This window comes from Ambystoma mexicanum, chromosome 1p, assembly GCF_040938575.1.
Source record: "Ambystoma mexicanum isolate Mex_15411 chromosome 1p, UKY_AmexF1_1, whole genome shotgun sequence".
Taxonomy (NCBI): domain Eukaryota; kingdom Metazoa; phylum Chordata; class Amphibia; order Caudata; family Ambystomatidae; genus Ambystoma; species Ambystoma mexicanum.
In genome coordinates this window covers 600,898,226-600,918,553 of record NC_090921.1, presented here as the reverse complement: position 1 = coordinate 600,918,553, position 20,328 = coordinate 600,898,226, and the positions used below count along the sequence as shown (strand labels likewise).

Genomic DNA, 20,328 nt, shown 5'->3' with positions numbered 1-20,328 from the left:
CGTTCCCATGTACTGCACTGCCCCCTCCCTTTTCCCCTTCCCCTGCACGATCTAAATGTCACCTGGCCTAGTAAGATCGATGTCTCAGTCTTCCCTCTGTTCCCCCTCGCTTGACTCAGTGAAAAAACACTTGCATATAGGCGTGTTATAAATGCCATATATCATACATGTTCACAACCCATAAGTACCAATAAAGTGGAGTTTTTATTTTACTTTTATTTTTTTAAACAGAAAACAGAATGCACAAGTGACAGCCTTCAACGTTACTTCAGGGTATACTAGTTTTGCATAAATATATTTCATAGCAAATATTTCAGGTTGATCTCATTGCATAATTACAGAAAAAAAAACAGATCACTTAACCAACATTTATTTAACAAGTGTTCTTTGCTCACTTTAAAACAAAAGCTTTATTTCTTGCTATTTAAAATACAGTTTATCTACGCAATTCAGGGCTAATATGAGCTGCTATAGGATAAAATCCCCCTGAAGGTGCCTGGACCACAAGCCAGCCTTGTTGGATGAAAGGGGCTGTGCTGGTCCTCCGACAAGGTGACAGAAGTGGGACTCATCCCAATTTCCTTACCACCACAGAGTAACTGCTGGGTCCGTCCCAATCTTGGCCAGACCCTGACGAAACTGAATATACAGGTTCTCTAGGTGCCTTCAAATTAGAGGACATATGGAAATGAGGGTGGACGACAGTCTACAGATGCAAATGTGTTGCACTTTGAGGGAGAGGGACAACTTCTGGTACAGGTTCTTACTGACAGGTATCCAACTACTTAACTGCTACTCTAAAAACAGTTCAAAATCAAAAGTCACTTAGGCTATTATCAGTGAATTCTCAGTTCTCTGAGAAGTACGATTGACAAAAAGATTTTAAAAATTGTAGTACGTGAGTAATTGATGGCCTTCCGATTGATCATTACTAGCAATTTAAGGCTGCTGAACTATGCAAATGAAGTTCTAAAAAAGCAGGTATGGATGTAAGGAGGCCTATGTAACATTTGCTTGTTACATTTCATTTCAGATCTACCACATTTGTATGATATTGCATGAGAGCCAAGTATACATTCAACCAATACATGCACGCCAAGAAATTTTCCCACTTCTTGCAAAGTACAAAGTAAAAAGAAAACAGAGCATAGGTTGAACCATGCTGGCCAGATGTGCATCAATGGAAAGATAAGGATGGCAATTACTTCTGCGTAAAGTATGGAATTCATGGCACTAGCAGTTGAACAAAAAAAACTCACCTCTCCCATAACAGCGATTGGCGTCTCTCCAGTGGCTTGGGCCACGCGATGCTCCACGAGATAAAACATGTACTCATCATAGAGCAGACGGATGAGGTGGAAGGAGCCAAAGCTAGCCGCACTACGCAGGGTCAAATCACGAATCACCATAGAACTAAAAGTTGAAAAGATAACATGAAGAGCATTCTAGGTGTGTGCGTTTGGACGAAAAGATTGTACTTGAACAGTCACTGCATATAGGCATGCTATAAAACAAGACTGAAGGGAATGTTGCTCATAATTTTGCACAACTAACATCAAGCTAAAGAAGTTTTAAATTATTTTTGAATCCAGTTCTTCAACCTTGGTATCGTCGCAGAATTCATAAACGCTGAATCTGTGTGGGATCCCAGAAAACTTTATACTTGAGTTTTAACTACAATGTTGAAAATATTATTAAATAACATTTCACGCTAGTGGCATAAATAATGTGTTTTAGATACTTTCCACTCCAGAAAAAAAGGATAGGGTGTCTACTGCATTTCTAGATATTTTTTAGAGATAAAACAAAAGAGCATGTACAGATGCGCAACTTGAGCAGAAACATGTAAACAATGAAAGTGCCCCTTCAAAAGGCAACAGATTGCCACCTCTAATCAGGAGCAGTAAGTTATTTTTGAGGATAGCCATAAGGAATATTATTAAAACCTGAAACGGAAAGTTTTCCCTTTGTTTGGCTAGTCGACACCCTGAATTCATATTAGAAAGTGCAGGTTTAATAATTCAATGAAGATACACATGAGCTAAAAGTAATGAGCTATTCCTTCATTATCCTGGGATCTTCATGGAAATTCATTAACATAAAGGGAAGCCTCAGGAAGAGCCAGAATGAATAATAAAATGAACACCACCGGGAAAAGGGGAGCAAAAGAAATGGCGCCCTAGCATACCTGCACCACTAGATGGCTCCAAATAATGAAGCGACAGGAACGAAGGAAGTGATGGGGCAATGGAAAACAGTTACTATAGAGCCACCGTGAAAGTTACATTATATTTTAAGAGCAGATCTGTTCAGTAGTGAAATTCATTATGTATAAACCAAGTAGAACGGAGCAGAATACAAACCGCAAAGGGTAACCAGGGAAAAAAAAGTCTCACAAACATATCCGGTACCTGATAAAGAATCAAAGTGAGAGTGTGAAAACCCTCCTCGGCACACCTTGAATAGCAAAACAGATTCCATAGTGAAGCTTCATCCACTTGCGAGTCTGTTATGTGTCCAGACCTTAGGGACTTAAACGTATGGGCAGATTTCCAGGTCATTGCTTTGTAATTTTTCATAAGAGAAATAGCTCTCATAAAAGCCCCAGTAGCTGCTTATCCTCTGCTAGAGTGAGTTGTAGGTTTACCAGGAAGGGACCTTACCGATAGTAACGAGAGGTCATTACCTATGTGAGCAAGCAATGGCTGCAGCAGCTTTTTCAACTGAGAAATCATACAATATAACGATTGGCTGTTAAGTCACATTATATGTTGAATTTGCCCCTTTTTGTGATTCTTGAAAAAACCCAAAGCACATTGACCACACAGAGTGCATCTGGCTATGAAGTGATAATATCCAATCCATCGATCAAAACTGTCAGGTGCCACATAGTGAACTCTGCAAACTTCATAGCATAAACAGTGGAGGAGGGAGAAAATGTACATGATTGCACTACAGTACATACACGGACTATGATGACATGCTACATATAGAGGAGAATTCATTACAAGGGGGCATAGTTCTCTTCGTTGGTGCTTCATCGATGGTGGATCAAAATTCTGGACTGAGACATAGTGGGACAGCAGCAGTAAAGTAGAACGAATGGCGAGTTTGAGGTAGTGACAACTGCAAGATTGCCAGTACATTTATCAGCTAAAGCGGCAGAATTGGTCACTATGATTACAGAGCTTGAAGAGCATAGGGATGAGGCGGTGACAGTGTAATCCGACTCTACCTACGTGATGACCACAGTACACTCAGGGTTGTCACATTGGAAAAGGGGCTTCCAGCGCACATACAGCACAGCAGTAGAGCATGCGCCAATGCTAGAAAGGTTATTAGATGCGCTTGAATGTCCCTCGCTGATCGCTGTGGTAAAGTGCGCATCGCATACAAGCGGTGCAGACATTTCCCGCCACAACAAAGCTGCAGAAGCCAAACAGGCAGCATATTTCCCAGAGATATTATACAATGCAACTGCCCCAAACAAGTACACCCGTAGCATGGTGATGAAAGAATGTTTTAATACACTTGCAGTAACACAGATTGAAGAGTTGCAGGGATGCAAGAGCAGGAGGAGTTAAGGAAAAAGTAATGCTCCTCATCCCCCGCAGAATTAATTTGATGACCAAATAGCAAAGGGGAAACCGGTCATGCCTACTGAGTTGCTTACAGTAGTGTTGGATCAGTTGCACTATCCAGCACATACCACAAGGGAGTGTCTTGCAGCAACTATTTTGAACGACTGGTTCATCCTAAATTTAAATGAGCATGTGAGCAATTTTGTTGTTAATTGCACAGTTTACTGCTGACCACACGTTAAGAATGCTGAGACAAGCACTATCCCGCCACACTGGACCATTTTGGCATTTGCATATTGATATGTAGATAGGCCTCAAATGTGTAATAGCTACCAATATATGATAATGGTAGTATGCCCTCTGCTGGATAGAAGCAGCACCATACACACATCCAGAGGTCATATCGGCTGCAAAATTCCTCGTAGTGTTGCGTTCTGATAACCAACCCCATTCTGTACATGAAGTTTGTACGCATTGCATCTCTATTGGGAATAAGACATACATTCTCATTGGCCTATCATCTCAAGCAAATGGGATTTGCAAGTACCTAAACAGCTTCTTGAAGAAACACACACATAAAAAAACATAAGACTTTGCACAAAAATTCCTCAGGCTCTTTTTGCCTTAAGCAATCAGCCAGGCTTGGACCATCACCCGACACCTCATTAACTAGTGACAGGACAGGATGCAGAATGAATATTCCAATTGCTCCTCCCACACATGCTCGACTAGATGCTGAGAATTCAGCAAGTGCTTGTTAAAGAGATTAATGATTTGATGGCTATGACTAAACCTCTGAAATGTATCTCGACAGGTGCAGGCAAGATGGGGGGGCTCAGCAAGAATCACAGAAAATGTGATTCACATTTTGAACCAGATCGGTTATTACAACTTCTTCCCTCATATCCTGGAGATCAGGTCCTTTGCCAGAATTGTATTAGAAAATGGCACAAGCCGAGGTTTGAGGGTCCTTATACTGTAGAAGTAGCAGCACTTTCACCAGTGAATGTTTGGTTTAAGTCAAGCGTGGCTTCATCTCAGAGATATAAAGAAATATTTTGGTGAGGTTCCCCCCACCCACTGTCAGAAGATACAGAGCAAGTTATTCTACTGGTCTATGAGCATCCACAACGCCAAGTGGTTACAGATCACCAGATGGGCATTGATGCAGACAACACATGCAACTGTGAACGGGTTAAACACACAGAAGAGTGGAGCGCTGTCAGATTAACGACTCTCCAAAAAGGGTATGTCCTTGACCTTATAGTGGTCATGAAATGGGCGTTTGTGCTAAGATAGGATCATCTTGCTGTACATCAGCAAAGGATTAGCACAATGTGTCCGTTACAGAGGCTAGAGCCACCCTACAGGAGCTGCCCACCAAGATGGCGTTAGAGAAGGACATTAAAAAATGATGACTGGTTCGATTACCTGTTATCATGGGTACCCACCTGGTTGGCAAATGCATTTAAAATTATTATTTTGTAAAAAAAATATTTTTATTGCCATTTCTTTAAACAAACATGGGGACTCAACAGTGTCCCGTATCAACCCCCATCCCTCCCCCCCTCCCCCGCACTGGCCGTATCGTTCTTCGGTGTCCCACTGAGTCTCTTTTCCCGCTTCAGAGTTATACTGTGAACAAGTCCAGTATTCAGAGTTTATGTGAACACCATTGGAGCATGTAGTCGCTTTGTAAATAATCGCATCCCCCCAGTCTGTTGCAAATCTCTGTCTCCTTGTATATTGTATGTGATTCTTTCCATTGCCACATATGTCCATATCCTGTGTAGCCATTCTTGACTGGTTGGAGGTGATTTTCGTATCCAGTTTTGGGCTATCGCTAGCCATGCTGCTATGAGAAATCCCATAAAGTTCCTTTTTTGTGTCTTTGTGAGAGACCGGTCTCGAGGGTCCCACACTGTGTCGCATCCCCTCCAGCATTTTGGTTGCAAGGTGGGATACATTCTGTTGAGTTTTTCTGGGGTATGGTGCCATTGTATCATTATTTTTGTCCAGGCTTCTCTCGTCTGGATCGACCTAGTCCATTTGGGGATTATTTGCCAGATGTAAATCCATTGTTCCCTCGTTAGTTGTTTCCCTAGGGCCTTTTCCCATTTCTTCATGTATTGCCACGTCATGGCTTCCATCTGGGCGTTCAGGAACTTATATAGGGTGGAGACAAATTTCCTTTCGCCGGTTTGGGACATTATATAAGTTTTGAACGGTGTCAGTGTTCTTGTCAATGCCTGTGTTATTCTTGGAGTTGTGAGCCAGTGATTCAGTTGTTCATACTGATGTCTGTCCTTCTCCGTGAGGCCCAGTAAGTCTTGACATTCTTTGAATGTTCTAATTCATTGTCCGTCCAGCATGTCTCATACTTTTGTGCAGTCGAGGTCTCGCCATTTGTGGAATGCTACCTTTCCCATCCCTGGGGGGGGGGGGGGGGGGGGGGGGGGGAGTCTGGATTGTCTAGGATTGGAATGAAAGGGGCTGGATCTATTGTGAGTATTCCTTTCTTGGTCGATCTGTCCCAGACGTTCATTACAGAGCTCATGATCTCACTTATCTTGACGTTCTGGTGTCTGTGCTCGGGTTTGCTCCATAGTAGGTGACGTAGATTAGATCTCGCTACAGCTCTATCCTGTGCTTCCCACCACTTGTCCGACGTGTTGGTGGTCCATTCGTTCAGCACCCATAGTTGGGCGGCCTCATAATATTTCTTGAAGTGAGGGAGTGCCATGCCCCATCTAGTTTCTGTGCTGTGAGCGCCTGTTGTGACAGTCTAGGTGTTTTGTTTTGCCAGATATATTTCGTGACTATTTTGGCTAGGGTCTTGAAGAATGTCGGCGGTATCCGAATAGGGAGTGCTTTAAAGTAGTAGAGTAGTCTTGGGAGTATTGTCATTTTGATGACTGTTATTCTGCCCCACCAAGAGGCTGCTAAGGGGTTCCATCTGTTTAGGTCTCTTTTCACTTTTTCTATGAGCTCCGTGTAGTTTCCTGCGTAGAGGTTCTTTACTGTGTCCGTTAGGGTGACTCCCAAGTATTTCACCCCGTCTTCTGCCGTCTGCAAGTGGAGATCCTTCGTCTTTTTGTAGATTGCTTGTTTGTCTCCTGCCAGAGCCACCACTGATGATTCCTGCCTGTTTATTTTTATGCCTGAGATTGCTCCGTATTCCTCGATTTGTTGGATGAGGAGAGGGAGTGTCTTGGTTGGATCTGTTAGGGTCATCATCATATCATCCGCGTATGCCGCTGTCTTGTGGGTCTGTCCGCCCATTTCCATGCCCTTTATCGTGGGTGTCTCTCTGATCTTTGCCAGTAGTGGTTCAAGGAAAACTGCATAGAGCAGGGGTGATAGAGGACAACCCTGTTTGGTACCTCTTCCAATACGGATCGGGTCCGAAAGTTCTCCATTCACTACTATCCTAGCTGATGGTGAATTGTAATTGGCCCGAACCATGTTTATGTATGAGTTGCCCATGCCCATTTTCTTCAGTGTCGCAAAGAGCATTGTCCATTCTACCCGGTCAAAGGCCTTTTCCGCATCAACTGATAGTATTGCTGAGGGGATATTTGTGATTCCAGCTTTCTCTATAAGATTAATTATTCGTCTAATGTTATAATGGGTTTTCCTATTCGGGATGAATCCTGCTTGTTCTTGATGAATTAACTTCGGGAGTAAGGGTGAAAGTCTATTGGCGAGCACTTTAGTATAGAGTTTCGCATCGATGTTGATCAGGGCTATTGGGCGATAGGAGCTCGGGTTTTCTGGGTCTTTCCCTTTCTTGTGGAAGACTAGGATCTTTGCTTCGTTCATGGAGGGAGCGATGTTGGCCGTGTCTTTAAAGGTGTTGGAGAGTCGTCAAGATAGGTGTTAGTGTTCCCGCATATGTTTTGTAAAAGGCTGCTGTAAAGCCATCCGGTCCTGGAGATGTATTCCTGGGTAGGTCTCCGATTGCCTTTGCGACCGCTTCTGGTGTTATTGGTTCGTCCAGAGCTGTTTTTTCGTCTGCGGTTATGGATGGGAGCGTAACTTCCTTTAGAAAGGCTGCCTGTTCCTGTTTGTTCGGGTTCTGTGATGTGTAGAGTTCCTGGTAATAGTCTCTAAATATTTCTTTGATATCTTTTGATTGTATTCTTATTGACCCCTGCCGGTCTTTTAGTGTTTGCACCGTTTGGTTTTGCTGTTTGCCTTTTAGTTGTCTCGCCAGTAGTTTGTCTGCCTTATTTGATTTCATCGCATACCAGTGCTTTGTGTTGAGAAGTTGTGCTTACGCTCTTAGTTCTAAGCGTGGCAATCTGGCTCTGGACGGGTCGGTATGCTCTCTTTATTTTCAGGGATGTGTTCTTGGTCATCTCTTCTCTTATCTCTTCCAGTTTTTTTTTTCTAATTCGCTTTCCCATTTGTAAAGTTGTTTGTCTTTTTGTGCTTTTAGTGCTATGATTTGACCTCTTATCACCGCTTTAAAAGCTTCCCAAATTGTACCTGATGATCTGGAGTGTCGTTGTGTTCGAAATAGTCCACTATCTTTTCCCTTATTTCCTTCAGGACTGGGTCTTCTCTGGGGAGTGTCCAGCGCCAGAGACCTGACCGTTTACGTATTTTGGGGAGTGTGATCCATAATGGGGCATGGTCTGACAGTGATATTTGTCCTTTCTCTATATCTTGGATCTCGCTCATTAAGCTTCCCGAGGTCCATATGTAGTCTATTCTGGAGCTTGTGTTGTGTACATGCGAGTGGTACGTGTAGCCACTGGTCGTTCCTGAGTCTCCGGCAAACGTCTTCTAGTGCCATCCTGTTCATGATCTGTTTTAGTGCTGATGAAGGGGTCCCTTGATGGGTGTGTTTGGGGTCTGATCGGTCTACCAGGTGATTCCATGCAATGTTAAAGTCCCCTGTTAGTATCACTTCACCTTTTGCGAAATTTCTAATTTGTTAATCGTTTCTTTGATGAATCCATCCTGGCCCTTGTTGGGGGCGTATATGGTTGCTATGGTTAGTCTATTTTCCAACTGCGCCACTGTGAACAGGTATCTACCATTTTTGTCCGCCATTGTCTCTTTGATTTGTACGTTTGATTTGTACGTTAAGGTGGTTGGCAAATGCTATCAAGACTCCTTTTTTTCTCTGTGTCATTGTATTGGAGTATTGATTGAAACCTCTTATGCGGGTTAGGGTCTTCCAAGAAACACACATACCAAAAAACAGGAAAGTTATTATATCAAACTTTTCTCTGTGCAGGAAGTTTTTGATTTTTTTTCCTTTTTACTGGCGTGTTCAAGCTTCTGATGTTATATGTCAGGATTCTTAGCCCCATCTTTTCTTTTGGGGTCGGTTCTGCAGATGGGGCTCTTCTCGCGGGTCGCGGTGTTGCGCTTTAGGTCCGGTGATTGTGTCTTTCCCCCTCTGAACTTCCCCAACAACTCACCCCCTCCCTCCATCCCTCCCCCCCTCCAACTTTTTCCCTGAGGAGGGCTCTGGGCCCTATGGTAGCTCGGGCGTTCCGCCTTTGCCCCATGCCCTCTAACATCTCAGGTAAACAGTTTCGCAGGGAGTCCTAAACCCTGCTTGAGTTGTGGATTCCAAGGGTGTCCCCCTGCTCTGCCTCGTCCTTAAGTGGACACCTGCCCAGAGAGGATTATTTCCTTTTCATCGCTCTTTTTCCTTGAGGCCCCCTCCGTTTTTACTTAAGTCTGTCATCCGTGTCCGAGGTCGTATCTATTTCCCTCTTATCTGCGAGTTTGTAGTCTTGTCTTTCTTTTCTCCGTCTGCCATCCCTTTGGTTCTCTCCTTCTATTTGTTTCTCCATCGTTTGGAGGTTCTGGCTCAGGTTCTTGACATCCTATGATCTTGAGGCCTTCCTCGCAAGTTATGATGCGATGTTGACGCTCCTCCCATGTAAATAGTAGGCCGAACGGGAAGGTCCACTTGTATCATATCTGTTTTTCGGTTAGGCGTTTTGTAATTGGGAGCATTTCTCTTCTCTTTCTGAGTGTGGATTGTGCCAGGTCTTGACATAGCTGAACTTCTTTGCCGTTCATTCATATTTGTTCTATTGACCTAGCCTTCTTGAGGATTTGTTCCTTTTGCATATATTGTGTCATTGCCACTAGACCGTCTCTCAGGGGGGGTTCCGGATTCGCCTATTCTTTTTGGGCCCACTCTGTGTATCCTGTCTATCTGGATTTCTTACCCGGTGTCATCTGCGAGTATGTCTTTGAAAACCTGTTGTGTTGCAGTGCGAAGGTCCTTGTCCTCCACCGTTTCCGGCATATTCTTAATCCTTCTATTCGACCTCCGGGATCTGTTTTCCAGGTCTTCACATTGTGCTTCTAGTTCCTGCGCCAATCGCGCTAGTCTGTCTTGCGCTTCTGCGTGTTGGAGAGTTTCCTCGTCTATGTTTTGTACTGTCCTTTCCAACGTGTCCATTCTCTCCTCCAGGTTTTCGATGTACCTCTTTAATTCTTGGACCACTTGCTTCATTTCCCCCTTCATGTTCTCGAAGTGTGCCTGCGTTGTGGACATGAATTGCTCCTGAAATTCCTTGAACCAGGTTTTCATATCGTCCTTCAAGGCCATGCCTGCTTTCCCTTCTTGGTCTGGCGTGCTTTCCCTCTAATTTCTTAGTTTGTCGTTTTGTGTTGGCGCTATTTTTCCTGCACCCCAGATTTGCATCAGGTCCTGAGCCCGTTTGGTTCCGTTAATGCTGCCTGAGCTCCGTGTCTGGTCCTGACTTTTGACATGTATGTATTTTAGGGGACCTTGGCTGCTTGTCTCGTGAATGTTTCGTGTTGATTTGAATTGTAGTTAGGCCGCGCTGGTCCGCGTGCATTTCCTTTGTGGTTGTAGGGGTGTCCGCTTCTGTGACCCTTTATCATGAATTACGCGCAATCTGTGTGCGGTTTTCGGTGGTCTCGGTGCAGGTTTGTTATTTGTGTGTGGGGGGGGTTCTTTGTTTGCCGAGAGCCCCTTTGTCGAACTCTCGGGGGCGCCCGTGTGGGCCCTCGCCAGTCTGCTTCTCGGTGCTGCCCCTTCTATTTGGGGGTTTTGCGTGTTTCTTCTGTCCTTCTCTTTGTCCCTTAGTTTATTCAACAGTTTTTCCTCCTCGTTTGGCGGAGTGAAGGGCCAGCACCCCCCAATGCTTTTGGGGGGTATGAGTCTCAAGGGGGGGATGGGTTGGTGCTTCGCGGCCTAGCAGTGTTGCGTTACCGGCACAGGGGTAGGCCCCGGCCTGCCGCTGCACGTAATTTGTTAGCTTATATTTAGGGCCTTGCTCTCCCCTCTTCGTGGCACCGGGGTCGTTTGCTACTTGGAACTCCCTGCCCGCTGTGGTGCACTGGGGCGCCCCGATATTTTCTGGGGGTGGGGGGTGGTCGGCCGATGCTAGGCTCTCTCCCCCCCCACCTCGTACCCGAGTGTCCGTGGATCTGGCGCTTCTGCGGAGCCCCGTCGTCCTCCAGTGGTTTGTTGCCGCGGCCGGATCTCCCTCGCTCCTTCGATCGGGATCGTCTGAGAGCAGGTCTTCTCCCGCTTCGACTGTGGCGGCCTCTTCTTTCCGGGTACCGACTTCGCCTGGATTGCTGCGTCGTCTGCGGCTGGGCTCGCTGTGTCGGGCTGGCGCCCTCCCTGTTTGTGGCTGGGAGTTCTCCGGAGCCGCTCCTGGGTCCTCTGAGATGGACCTCTTCGTCTAGTCTCCGCTCCTTCCTTTCGTCGATCGGCCCTTCTCTCCTTGCTGCAGGCGGGGGGTGGAGGGGCTCCGCCGGTGGTTGGCTTCCCCGTCTGTTCTGCGTCTCTGGGCTGCTCCGGGGCCGGGCTTCCGGATCTCGCCCGTCCTCTGCGACGGCGCCTCTGGAAAGGCTCGCGATTCGTGCGGGTCCTCGCTACTCGGGGCTTCTCTTCTCGCCTGAATTTGTGGGAGGCTGCGCTCCGCAGGGCACAGTGTGTGCTTATGTGTGGTGCTTTATTGTTGCGGCCCGAGCTGAGGGACGGAGCTCCGCTCACGCACGTCCACTCGACAGCCATCTTGGAATGCATTTAAAATTTTAGTGTCTATTCTAGTACTGGTCTGGACAGCTTTCTGTGTCCTGAAGATAGCCCTGAGTCAATGTAAAAAGGATGGCAAGAAAGCATTGGAAATGACAATAATAGTAAATGTGGGAGATCAAATAAATACATGAGTACTCAAACTGATGAACTATCCCGTATGTGCCCAATAGACCATCCGATTGGACCGCCTGGGACATAATTAGAATGCCCTGATGGCCCTCACAATTACACTGAGCTCTGGGTGGATTGTGAAGCAGATTGAGTGTTGCTTCATGTGCTGTGGTCCAGAAGAATATGTAGCACAATGAGGTAGCTTGAGGGGGGTGAGCAAAATATGGCTAACCAAAGCTGCCAATAACGTAATGGGCAGAAGCAGTGGGGTGGTTGATTATTCGACCAGGGGTGGGGTGCTGTTGGGGGGGGGGAAAGAGTGTAGGCGATGCAGATAAATACACGAGTACCACCCATTTCTTCCCCTAGTCCTCATTACTGTACAGGTGATATAATATGGCATTAATAACGTGCCTGTACACAAGTGTTTCTAGTTGACAACCGATACAAGCTGAGGCAGCCATACCACCCCATGAGCTTATGGGTGAGAGACTTAAGCTAAGGTGAATTCCATACCAAAAAAATGTAAAGAATTAGTTAGGCTGTGCGACACTAGTATGGATCAAAACTAGATTATAGAAGGCACAAGTAGTGTGCTCTAACTAGCATAGAGGGACGGAGGGATACTGCATACCAATAGAGGGACTCACTACACTGATGGGGCAGAGGAAATTTTAGGTAAGGAAAGATGCAGAATACACGGGCAGGGAAACCAACGAATGGTAGATGTACGAGATGTGACTAACAAACAAATTAATATGGGTCGCCAGCATGGAGGTGAGAGTGCAAAAGTACAACCATTTTTCTGAACAGAGGTCGCAGCAATCCTAAGAATTAGCAAAGTCTTAGAATCCAAGATGCTGAAATCATAAAACACATTTATTTCAAAAACTTAAAGCTGTCCAAACAGGAGTGCTTAGTAAAGTGCCAAGGTCAGAACCAGAGGAAGGGAGTAGTGGATGAGCAGAACTTTGGCACGAGATAACAGTTCCCAGGACATAAGGCAGTATACGCCCAAGTTAAGTTCAAATAAGAGCACAGACAGCCACTGATGCCCAGGTGCATGAAATCAGCATGCCAGAAGACTCCATAGAGAATAGATTAAGGTTGTCTCAAGTGAGCACAAAAGTATAACATGTATGGTAGAATTAGCTAAAAGCTCAATAAATGGGAAGACATTTATTCTCCAACACAGTCCCCCAACAAATGATCAAGACACTGTACACACTGGCTATTCATATTCATTATGAGAAAATACAGATAAAATACCTGCTGAACTCCCTAGTACACAGACACATACTAGATCGGATATGATGTAGCATGTGTAACGCACCTGTACACAAGTGTTTCTAGGCGCGACAAGACAAGGTGGGGGCGTTGGGACAGTTTTTCAGAAGTTCTACCCAACTTCCTCAAAACCATTCAACTGAGACAGTACAAGACTCCACTCTTGTTCATTGCTAGCATAGGCAGAGCAGCCAGACTTATCTTAGGAGGGAGAGAGGGCTGTAGAATCAGTTCAAATGAAATAGTAATACAAATGGTCCAATAAAATATTATGTATTGTAAAAATAAATGCAAGTAGGCCCAGATAAATCTTTAGGGAAATAACTACCATCACATTATATATAACCACAATTATAAAAACACAAATGCTTGATGGTACACAGACCAAAGCATATAACCTTATTTGGAGCACCTAACAGTAGTTCTAAGGAAGTCGATCCTTTCCATTCACATTCAGTATAGGCCACACCTATTCTTGTGGAGTAAAAACCAATGGTTACTTTCAGATTACATTCAGTAACTCAAGGTTAGTATACCCTACCAGTTGTACCGTGGCGCTCAGTAACAAATCACATAATCAGTCAACTTGACAATACACATTTTGTGAATAGCTATAACTACTTTTCTGTTAACACGCAGTTATACTAGGTGAGTAAAACCTAAGGATGTAATATTCAATTACAGGTGCTTTTGAGATCAGTAAAAGACAGATTGAGATAAGCAGTAACTATTTTTGGATGGCACACATCTAACTCAAAGTAAGTAAAACCCATATACTTTTTCAAGGAGTTATCAGCAACTTGGGGCAGGTATAAACCCAAGACTATTTTTTGTGTCTGTCTAAAACAGAACAGAGAAAGCAAAACCCAGTGTTAGTCTTTATAAATGACTCAAGGTTATAAATGGCTCAATGCAGACTTGTTCGGACAGGCTAACAGCAAGTCGGGGGAAGCAAAACCCAGTTGGGGAACACTCATACAATTATCCTAACAGGAATAATACAGTGAAATCATCAGCATTACTTTTGGGAAGAGACGCAACCAAATCACAGGTGAGTAATAAACCCTTACATCTACTTTGTTAGAATTACTTTTGTAACTGTTCACTCTTGAGTTACAGTTACCAACACACATTCTCTTTTCTAGGAAAAAGTCCCAATCCTTTAAAGGTAATTCCCTTATTTTTGGAGCATGAGTGTTCTCAGTGGGTTCCATGTCATTTCATCGCCTGCCATTTCATCCCGTCATTTTAACGTGTATATTCCAACGAAAATGATGCTAATTCTTTGGGGGCTGGGGGTGTCTTCCCCCCCAAACTCCCCTCCCACACTTATTTTTGGCTATTGCCTAACCACACAAACCCTTATCTGCCCTTTCCCACCCCCCATTAAAAATTCGATAAGCATATTCATTGTAATATGCACGTTAAAATGCCAGGGGATGGAAATGCAGGCGATGAAAGGACGTCGTACCTGCTCAGTAGCAGAAGGGAGGTCACCAAGTTCTAGTGCCCAACAGGCAGTGTCAGGATAGGTCCTTAAGTAGCAAAAGTCAGAGTTCCTTAGGAAGACTGTTCAAACAGATGAGTATTTTACTTTAGTTAGTTAGGGTGCAGGGGCTACACAGAAGACACCCTAGGAGGATTCCAGCAGTGGGACTGGGTGAACTGGACGAGAGGCCTCCCAATCACAGAAAACACCCCACACCTACACAGAAATCACAAGAGACGCAAGATAAGTAAATACCCTAGCCAGCACAGTACCTCTGTACAGAAGATTTTCCAGCAGGAGAACTTCAGGATCTGCAGCCAAAAACCCGGTTGGTGGATTCCTTATTGTGGTCACTGAAAACAGGACATTGGAAGGGACTTTGCAGCAGGGATCAACTGGGAAGGGTCTAGGCAAGGTTTTCCTCGCAACTGGATGCAGCTCTGGATTTGGAGCCTTTTACAGGAGCACAGAAGAAGACAGAATATCGCTGGTCGGATTCTCGTTGTTACAAAGGTCCAGCACTCTGGTGAGGGGACTTCATGTCTCTGGAGATCCAGCAGGATGCCCACAAAGTTTCTGCGAGATTCGGAAGACCTAGCACCGCACAATGGTTCGAGGTCCCAGGGTATCGGGGTATTGCCGCCCCCTAAGGTTGCAGCACTACGTGGGATGGCTCAAAATGAAGGTATTCTGGAGTCTAGTGTGTCTCAGCAGGCTCTGGGTGAGGGTCGTCATTTTGGAGTCCCCAGGTCAATTGGAAGGAAGGGCAACAGCAGGCTCAGGTTACACAGCAGGTTATCCAGTCGCTAGAAATCATCTCAGCCGCTTTTCCTTCATCAACCTCTTTGGATTTTGTTCCAGTGGTCGACTTATCTTCAGCTTCCAGGTTCAGAGCATTTAAAAGGAATTACAGCACACCTTCTGCATTCTCTCCCTGCATTTTACAACAAGGGGCGGTCTGGTTGTCCAATTAGGACAGCCAGCCCACCACTGTGATTTGTCCCCATTCAGGCAAGGAGGAAGACAAAGGGCTGTGGAGTTTTGGACACCTCACTCGCTTCCTGCCTTCCCAGAGAGATTGGAGCCTGGGGGAGTCCAGTGGACTCCTGCCGAAAGATAAAAATCCCACAAAGGAATTTCCTGCACTGGATGTCAGGGGAAGGAGGAAGGACAACAAACACTAAAATGGGGAAAAAACAAAACCGGGGCCATTTTGGTAAAATGAGCACCCTTGGGTGACTTTAATGCCGCTGTGAACACAGTCCGCGGTAAAGCTGCACCGAATTAGTAAAAGGTATGACTGCCACCAGCCATTAAAAGGTAAGCTTGTCCCTGTAATAGAATTGTTACACTTTTAGTGTGAAAGGGGATACATTGCATCTGCCCAGCTCTCCACATAAGGTGGGGTGTGCTGGTTCCACCAAATAAAATGTAAAAGGGATCCAACGATCATTTCTACCCTTGGGAACTGTAGTCTCTCAAGGTTAGCCAGAGAAAGTTAAAAGGGGAGCCCCTTTGGCAGCCCAGCAACAACAGGCACTTAGTGTCTTTTCAAAGTTAACCACTTTGGCACCATGGAAAGTCTAAAAAATTACACCCATAACAATAAACAAGAGGGGGGGATACAAAGGGAGGCCAAAATAATGATCTTACTAGGCTTTGTGTCAGATTGCGCAAGTGGGAGGGGGTTGGCCATTTTGGATTTCCTACTTTTGCATTTGGGACGGGTTTCTTGAGAGTTCCTGTTCTGGTCTTTTTGACTAGTTCCCTTCCTATTTTTTTGGATTTGTTCACTAGATTATTGGATTTGCAGTTGTGTGGCTGTGGAGTTCTTCATGGTTTCCCCAATTCTTTTGTGGATTCTGCTATGGATTTCTTTCTGGTTCTTGTTTTTTATTTGGTATTTTTTAAGGATTTGGATTTTTGATGCCTTTTTTGGATTCACTGGTTTTGCTGTTCCGCGGCTATGGATTTCTTCCAGGATTTCTGATTTTTGTTGACTTTTCTATGGATTTCCCTCGGGTTCTCGAGGACTTTAAAAAAAAAAAAATGTTTTAAACCACAACTGCCATGGGATGCCCTGCAGCCCCCCCGGTGCCAAGGCCTTTTTTGGTGATTTCGGTATTTCGCCATTCAATGCCTTTTAACGTTTTCTCTTTCATTAACCCCTTAAATGCCAAGGAAGATGCATCTCGTTGGCAACAGGGAGGTAATCCCAAGGACCAGATCCCTCGCCCTTGGCACTTAAGGGGCTGAGGATTTTTATTAGATCACTCTAATTTTGGTTTCATGGATGTGGATTTCATGCTGGATTCTTACTGTTTTTGTTTATTTTGGATTCTTTTGCCGGTACTCCTGAATTTTTTGGGTTAGTTTATGAATTTCTTCTCTGGATTATTCGATTTTTCGGTGTTGTGGATTTCCCTGGATGTGGATTTCTTACTGGTTGAGGTTTCCTGAATGCTGTGGTAATATCTTAACATTTTATATTGAAGGCTATACTGTTTAGCTAGGTCATTTTCTCTTGTTTCTCAAATGCTAAAACACATTTTTTGTCTTGTGTGTCCCGATATTTTTTACTTTGAGTTTGTCTCTTTTCCCTTGCGATTACCTGTGCAATCTGTATTTCCTGGTGACTTCGTTCCTTTTTCAATTGTTTAATAGAGGTCCATAAGCTGGGATTTTTCGTTTTAAAAGACGGTCTGAACACATTATGCCAAACTTCTATTTTATTTGTTTTTCGCAATTCCATTCACTGCAGCATCGTAACCATTCCAAATCTTTTTATCAAATCTCGCTCTTCTACGTGTTCCACTTCTCGTTAATTGTCCTAACCATGTACTATCTAGAAGTGTTCAAAGTATTGTTCATTGTCTTTAAAAAAATTACATTGTGTTAAATGTTCGTAATACTCCTCCACATGATTTATAGTTAGTTACAAAGGCTAATGCAAACAATTTTATGTTATGGTGGATCTCCAAATCATCTATGTATCGTGATTACATGCTATTTTGTTGCATTTTTCGCACACAGATGGGTAAAGTGAAGTAAACATTTCAATTACCACTTTAATTTGTTGAAACTCAATTAAGAAAAATACATGTCAGGTGAATTTGGTGATACTTTTTCACAAATGAAACAAAAAAATATGTTTGTATTGTTCCTCTGTTTTGGTTGGCATAAGGGCATATATCAATAGTACCAGTATCTTCTAGCATACCATAAATGGTGTAAAATTGTGAAAACGGTTATGGGCATACTTTGAATGTGGCATCAACATGCCATTGTTTTGAATTTTTCAAGTAGTCCACATTTTTTGTTGTTCCAAGCATTAACAATCGCTGTTTGTTACTTCCCTTATTGAACAGTGAAAAGCCTTCATTCTTCTCCGTTATTTCTGGTGGCAATGTTATGTTGCGAAAATGTTCTGGTGCTTTCAGAAAGTTGTTTTTTGTTCGCCTATGCTTACATATTTGCTGTTGTAAAACTTTCATTTGTGGCATCTGACAAGCCACGTGAAATGGTAGTTGTGAACATACACTCTCAATGATTGATCCACTAGGTTCATCCACATTTCTCTCCACTATTTCCTTCATTTCAGTAACAGTTTTTTAAATTAATATTTTGCTGATATCTGGAAGACGATTGTGTTCCACATTATGTATTAGATTGTCTCCATGTGTAACTGCCCTTCCTTTGCACTTGTTGCGGTAATCTGAACACTCCCAATATATTTTTTCGTTAACTTCTCTTTCCTTGTTATAAGTGTAACCTTTAACAACCAGTTGTTTTTTTTACCCTTTTTTAGATATTATAAACTCCACAGGATCAGTCATTGTGACGCACTATAAAATGAGGGAGAAAAAGATTTTATTGTCTGTGATAGGTTTTCAAACCTTCTAATTTCTTATCATCCGCACTCTACCAATATCAATAACGTTTGTTTAGCAGTATTACCAATGGTTTACACTAACCTGTGTTAGTTTATAATCTGTTTTTCCTCTTGTAATTAACTTGGCTTCCGCACTCCCATTAATCACCTGACAGCCTTTCAACTACATGGAAAGGTTTGTTTCCAATTATATTTTCAGTTACCAAGATTTCACTCAGTATAAAAATGTTGGTGTAAAGATATGTAACCACACGGGGGATGATACAAAAGGCAAAGTACAAAGGAAAGAATAGGCCTCTTTGCTTGGGAATGATAAGGAGCCACTTTTGATTGGAATTAATGCAGACCATGGAGGGGCCATCAGATATATTTTAGCCGGTGGAACTAACACCTATATACTGTATATGTAGCTTGGGATACACTAACCAATCCAAAATATTCCTAAGTTTTGTAATTGATATTGCAGTACGACACCATCGATGACGCGTTTTGAGTTTAAAAGCCGCTCACAATTATTAGTTAATTGAGATGTGATTGTATGCTGTCCCGGCTGAGTTTCAATGCTTTGAATAAAGCTGGGATTTACTGTGCACTCTGAGTACTGCATTATTAAAAATAGTTTTTAATAATGCAGCAAATTGGGCCCATTTCTACATTCTCATTTCCCTCAATTACCATGCGAGAATCAGGACTGCCTTCTCCCCCTTTTTGTAATATTTTTGATTCAGAAATTGTAGTTTCCTATCGGCCTTGTGTGCCAGAAGGGCCTGCATTTGAGCCTTATACATTGTAAATTGTTTCGAGGTCACCAGGTTAATATAGTTTTTACCTGGACCACTCGGTTTGAGATTTTCGATCATCTCCTTTAACTTAGTTTCCCCATGTTGACGCTCTTTCTTCTGGAATACAATCCCAATTCTCCCTGCATTGTTGCTTTGAGTTACTTCACCACTGTCATTAAAGTGGAAGTATTCCTTGATGTTTGCCACAAGACATTTGTGCTACTTCTCCATCTTTAGGAAGAAAATCGTTATAAACCCACCTACTCCTCTCACTTTTGTCAAACCAGTCGCAGTTACTAGATTGGGATCAGACCACGGAATCGGCGAGGGCCCCACTTCTATAACTTTCGCTTTCACCCACCTGTCTACTGGGCTTAAATCAATCCTCTAGTACAATTCATGAGCACATGAGTAAAAGGTATGAGGAGGGTTGCTCTAAGGTGGCAGTGTTAAAGCACCTTAGATTCCCAGTTCGTGATCCATTTCTTGAAAGCTTTTTGATTCAACCCCACAAGGGGGAGGGGAGGACCCCCTGGGACTTCATCTTTTTCCTGTCTGTCGGGGTTCGAGCACATGAGTCGCTGCTCACTATTGGTGCCCCTTCCACAATTAATGCAATCTTTTGGATCGACATCCGTCTTCCACCAGCATTGCCACCCCTCTTCTTCGTATGTCCCGAGGCCATTTGTTTTCTCTATCCCCGTTCCCTCAGATGGGGAGCACCGACCCATTTTCCCAGTGTGTCTCCTCGAGGCAGAAGACATCACTCTACATTAACCCTGGTTAAGGTGGACCCTTAAAATAGGGAGGATTGTTACTGGAAGATGACACCCACCCCCCCTAGAGTTCCTCCTAAATTTCAGGTGGAGATGCCTTTAAACTTGTCTCCCATTTCCATACTCCCCAACTCCACCTCATAGCCTGTATCCCCTTCTTATATTTACCCCCCTATATCAGAGCCCCCTTTTATTGGTACCATAGACAAGTGTGTAGCCACACCGACACTCACCAAGTACAGTCATTCCCCTCTCCACGGAGCAAGCGGTCACTTCTTATCCAGGCAGTGACATGTTCAGTTTTTTAAATAACCTGGATCCAGATTACTCTTCTCCCTTCTTTAGGTCTTAAATCCA

General features: G+C 43.9%; 1 protein-coding gene across 3 annotated transcripts in view; it reads right to left on the bottom strand.

Moving 5' to 3' along the window:
- Window positions 1–20,328, bottom strand: part of RFX2 (regulatory factor X2) — a 580,927-nt gene that overhangs the window by 34,714 nt on the left and 525,885 nt on the right. For all 3 annotated transcript variants that reach the window (XM_069649559.1, XM_069649558.1, XM_069649560.1), the window contains one exon: window positions 1,260–1,413. In XM_069649559.1, coding sequence (XP_069505660.1) covers window positions 1,260–1,413 — 154 coding nt within the window. The remainder of the gene's footprint in view (window positions 1–1,259; window positions 1,414–20,328) is intronic.